The 4,393-nt window shown below is 34.6% G+C and overlaps 1 protein-coding gene across 1 annotated transcript; it reads right to left on the minus strand.

Moving 5' to 3' along the window:
* Positions 1–227: 227 nt before the first annotated feature.
* On the minus strand, positions 228–4,134 carry LOC145628694 (aspartic proteinase Asp1-like). Its single transcript, XM_081681065.1, has 8 exons — positions 3,547–4,134; positions 2,310–2,427; positions 1,866–2,086; positions 1,557–1,781; positions 1,327–1,465; positions 877–1,077; positions 717–789; positions 228–628 (listed from the first exon to the last, which is right to left on the minus strand). The coding sequence occupies exons 1-8, from the start codon at positions 3,762–3,764 to the stop codon at positions 519–521; spliced, it is 1,305 nt and encodes a 434-aa protein (XP_081537191.1). The 5' UTR covers positions 3,765–4,134; the 3' UTR covers positions 228–518.
* Positions 4,135–4,393: the final 259 nt, after the last annotated feature.

Genomic DNA, 4,393 nt, shown 5'->3' on the forward strand with positions numbered 1-4,393 from the left:
TGAGTTATCTTACTGAATTTGACTGCTCAATTCATACATTTGATTCTAGAACAACATGGTAATGTATAGTTTTGATTAATATATCGGTTTGTAATACAGTAAAAAAACGCGTAAAATGGACCTCTTTAGCAACCATTTTAATTGAAAGTCTACAATAGAACGTTACTATCTGGTTGATTATAAGAAGCGAAATTTATGTCAACCAAACAAATTACACTCACTAAATACTGCATCCTTTTGTAAAATTATCTTTCTTCAAAAAGTCATGTCCTTTTGTGCTGAAGTAGAGGGAAAAGGCTAATTACATAATTGATGTTTATTCCTTGTCTTTCTTGAATCTTAATCGCGATTAAGGACTGGAATTAAAGTGTTTAAGCCCAACAATAATGTTAATATTATGAATTTATGACCCTAATGTACATGACAAGTATCTGCCTACTTACAACTTCTATGCCCTGCCTTGTATATTATTCAGTATACTTACATATCTAACAATTTGACATCTACTCGAATAACCTTCATAAAGAAGCTGCCAATCCCCTGGGAAGTTTTTCGCAGTTAGCCGGTCCCCATCCGATCTTATTTTTCTCATTATCATAGACCACCATCTTATCTTGCATCGATATATCTGTAACAGGAAAGAAAACCAGTCAAGAAACTACTTGAACAGCTAAAAAAGGCGATCAACACAAGGATTATGTTGTAGCAATATTTACCTCCAATGATGTTGTAATTCCGTAGTCCTACTTCAGTACCGTTTAGAATCCCCAAACAGGCGTTGCCTTTTATCTATACAAAAAAAACAGTTGCTGTATTAGATACTGTCAAGAATTTAGAAAGGGGTGCAGAAGAAAATGACAGTCTGAAGGTGCTTACTGAGATAATGAGGTAGTTCTCAGGAGGAATTTCGTAATGAGCAGCATATCTGCCTCCATCTCCAAAGCTTAGAGCCAAAGGCTTGAAGTATTTTTTAACATCGCGGATGCTTTTGAAAGGTTTTTTACCTTTCCAGCATACAGGAAGCGTGTCATCATCAGTTGCATCTTTCAGAGACGTTCTATGTAAATCTCTCATCAACTGCAAAACAATTATAATTTCTCAAAAACTGTCAAAACTTAAAACCACTCAAGGCATTGTTCTTTTCATCTGCATTTTACTTATTTGAAATTTTCAGCCCTAACTTGAATGTACTAACGGTTTAGATAAACTTGGTAGCACCTATCTGAACTCATTGTTCCTTAACTAATTATGTTTAGAACAAAACCTTATTCTACAAAACCATGATAAATCGATTTTATGACTTTGTTTTCTTTTCAAGATTCTCACCAGGGAAACTAGGGTGTTGTAAGCTTGAGAAGCTAAATAGGTGTAGGAACTTCCACTGTCGAAAATCACCAGAAGATTTTCAACTCCAGTTGCTCTCCGACCATAAATGAGCTCAGCAAATCCAGGTGAGTAGTGTTTCCTGGAAACAAATTAAACATTATTTTTCACCAAGGGGCAACCATAAATCAAACCAAAGTTTTACAATACTGAAAAGGTGAAAATAGTCTTACGAGTAACCCTGAGTAGTGTTTGTCCAAACCAATCGTGAAGAATCATATAATTGATCTCCAAAGAAGATATATCCTCCCCCTCGCCCACTTAAGCAGTGACCGACAACATTCTTGGTGAAACCCTGATCACTGAGTTGTGAAACAATGCTAACTTTCCCCTTGCCAAGGCCAAGTACCCCATCCAAGGGATGGTGAGATGAGCCGGGGATTTGATCATAACCACATCTGCAAATTTACTAAAAATTGTTACACCAAACTAACCATTTAAACACATTTACATAAAGCAGGCAAACACATTAAAGAACTAACCCAATTCCTAGACGAGGGCTTTGTCTGTCTCCGTTTGTGAGGTTAAAATGCATTTCATCCCTTAAAAGAACACCAAGAGAAGAACCACCATCTGCATACTCAACCTCATAATCACATTGCTCAGGGCTTTCACATTTGTAGTATTCAGGTTGCACCGCAGCACAGAGGGGATCTCTCGAAGCTACTAGGTCAGTGCTGGGTTTATAAAGGGGATGAGGAGCCTGCAGTTAATTTTCAAACACAAGTAATAGTCAGTAAAAGCATGAGATTATACGTTGGAGTTTGACATAGTCACCAAACCGAAAAAACCCCATTCCTATGATTAGAATCACAGTATCTTACTTATAGTGGATAAGATAAAATCAATGAGAGAATAGAGTATATTGTTAAATGCAGAAACAATCACAAATCAATCAATTTGAGAAAACTAAAATTGCCACTCACCCTGGTGCATCGGACACAGGGTGCATCACATTGGAGCCAAGTGAGATCACTGCCTGTATCAGGATCAAGAAAGTAGGGTCTTGGAGGATTTCCTACAAGAACTTGTACATAGTAAAATCTGCAATGCAATTACCAAAATACTTGAGAGACTAAATTCTTAAAAGATAACAGTAGATATTTAACTTCATGAACATATACTATGAATTCAGTTATCATTGTGCTATTAGTCAGCAACAAAACAATGGTCACCATCTAGGAGCATGACATTCGCAGCCTACATCAAATTGACGAAACTCAGGGTAACAGCTAAACTCACCCCCCCCCCCCCCTTCTTTCCTTCCCCATGATCTGCGAGAAGATATATCAATGAGTACATACCATGAGATGCACCCAATTACATGAATTTTACTACTCAATATTCTGAAGTCTCTGAACTCTGAAAGAGACTAGTAGAGAATTCCCAGATTTTTAGAATGACAATCTATCACGGGCAAATTTTGCATATCAAAGTGGACAATGTCTCACTAGAATATATCAATTATCAACCCAACAAAACCAGTTAATAGAAAATCAAACTACTCCTTTGTCCGAGTAGTTGTCACATTATCTCAATCTGTCACATTCAAGGATTCAATATGATCTTAAATTACCTTGACCATAGCTGTATGTCCCTCCCAATTTCTATCCGCCATTTATTCCAAATGGGAAAATACATTAAAATCCAAGCACAATCCATCAGTATTTTTAAGAAAAGATTATCACTTTTTTAAACATCCCAGAATGATATATGTGACCATTAATTTCGGATAAAGGGTACTTAATATGAGTATATGACAATCGAACACATCATATTAGACCATAAACAGAATTTCCAGAAAACAGTCTACCAAATTACATAGATTATATCTGACCCTTATCTGTTACACCAATCAACACAGATCACACATTACGCCCACATTCTAATAAGTAATAACTAACCTCTGAAACTATCAATGCAAGTTTCCCAATTTCACCAAGCTTCTAATATACAAATACCAGCAATATCAGCAGAATCTCAATGAAAACAGACTTTAAACACTAATCAACCTTAACAACCAACAAATGCTTATTAAAGACAAAACTATCGACCAAGTCTTCAACCATCAGTTCAACCATTTCAATCGAGCTAGTTCTCTAACATCACCCAAACTCAATGAAAACAAAAGAAATAGATAAAGAGAAATCGAACGAGAATTACCCTCGAGGATAGACGTTTCCATACATAGGAAGAACAATAGAAGAAACCCTCCGATGAAGAGAGCTTGATGAAGAAGTTGCTCCTAAAAGCATTGGACGACCTCTATAATAATAATAAGGCTGTCTTTCATTATTACCATTAAAACTACACTCTAACATTGATGTTGTGCTCAAAAAGAGCAACACCAACAACCATAACATCTCTATCCATCTTCTCATTATTTTCTCTTTTTCCAACACAATCAGATAATTCAGATATATTAGTTTCTACAGTTGGGATTGTTATCAAGGGTCGTTGAAATAGTTGTAAAGTCTTATTTATACTATATGCTAAAAAACAAACACTTTATACAAAATAAAAAATAATTAAAATGATTCTGTTGGGATTTCTTGACTTGTTAGATGAAAATATGTGTTGCCTACATTGGAATAAATTGTTATTGTGACATTGTTTTTGCTTCTTTTAGGATTTTTCTTATGTTCTTTTCTTGTTATACAATGAAGGGGAAATAATACAGTGTTAACCCAACTGTAATTCTGACTTGGGGGGTTAAACAAAAAGGATTCTTTTCTTTCTTTTTTTTTTTTTTTTATTTTTTTTTTTTTTTTTTATTTATTATTCTTAGGTGGGAAAAAGGAATCCTTTACACAATAAGCTTTATTTATTTTATGTTAGATCATTAAAGCTATATATAATAAGTTTATTTTTTAAAAATTTTTATAAGAACTATTATTAAGACTTTATATGAGTAATAGTTTAGGAATATAAATAGACCAAATGGGTAGGACTTGAGGATTAAAAAAGGAAATTTCCTGAAAGTTTCCTTGAAAGTTTATTTCTGGACCAA

The sequence above is a fragment of the Chenopodium album genome, chromosome 4 (genome assembly GCF_948465745.1).
Source record: "Chenopodium album chromosome 4, dcCheAlbu1.1, whole genome shotgun sequence".
NCBI classification, from domain to species: Eukaryota; Viridiplantae; Streptophyta; class Magnoliopsida; order Caryophyllales; family Amaranthaceae; genus Chenopodium; species Chenopodium album.

Coding starts and splice junctions, on each gene's coding strand:
- LOC145628694 (XM_081681065.1), bottom strand. CDS start 3,764: ATGAGAAGATGGATAGAGATGTTATGGTTGTTGGTGTTGCTCTTTTTG. Junction 2,428..3,546: donor GGAAACGTCTATCCTCGAGG/GTAATTCTCGTT, acceptor ATTGCATTGCAG/ATTTTACTATGTACAAGTTC. Junction 2,087..2,309: donor CCTGTGTCCGATGCACCAGG/GTGAGTGGCAAT, acceptor AATTAACTGCAG/GCTCCTCATCCCCTTTATAA.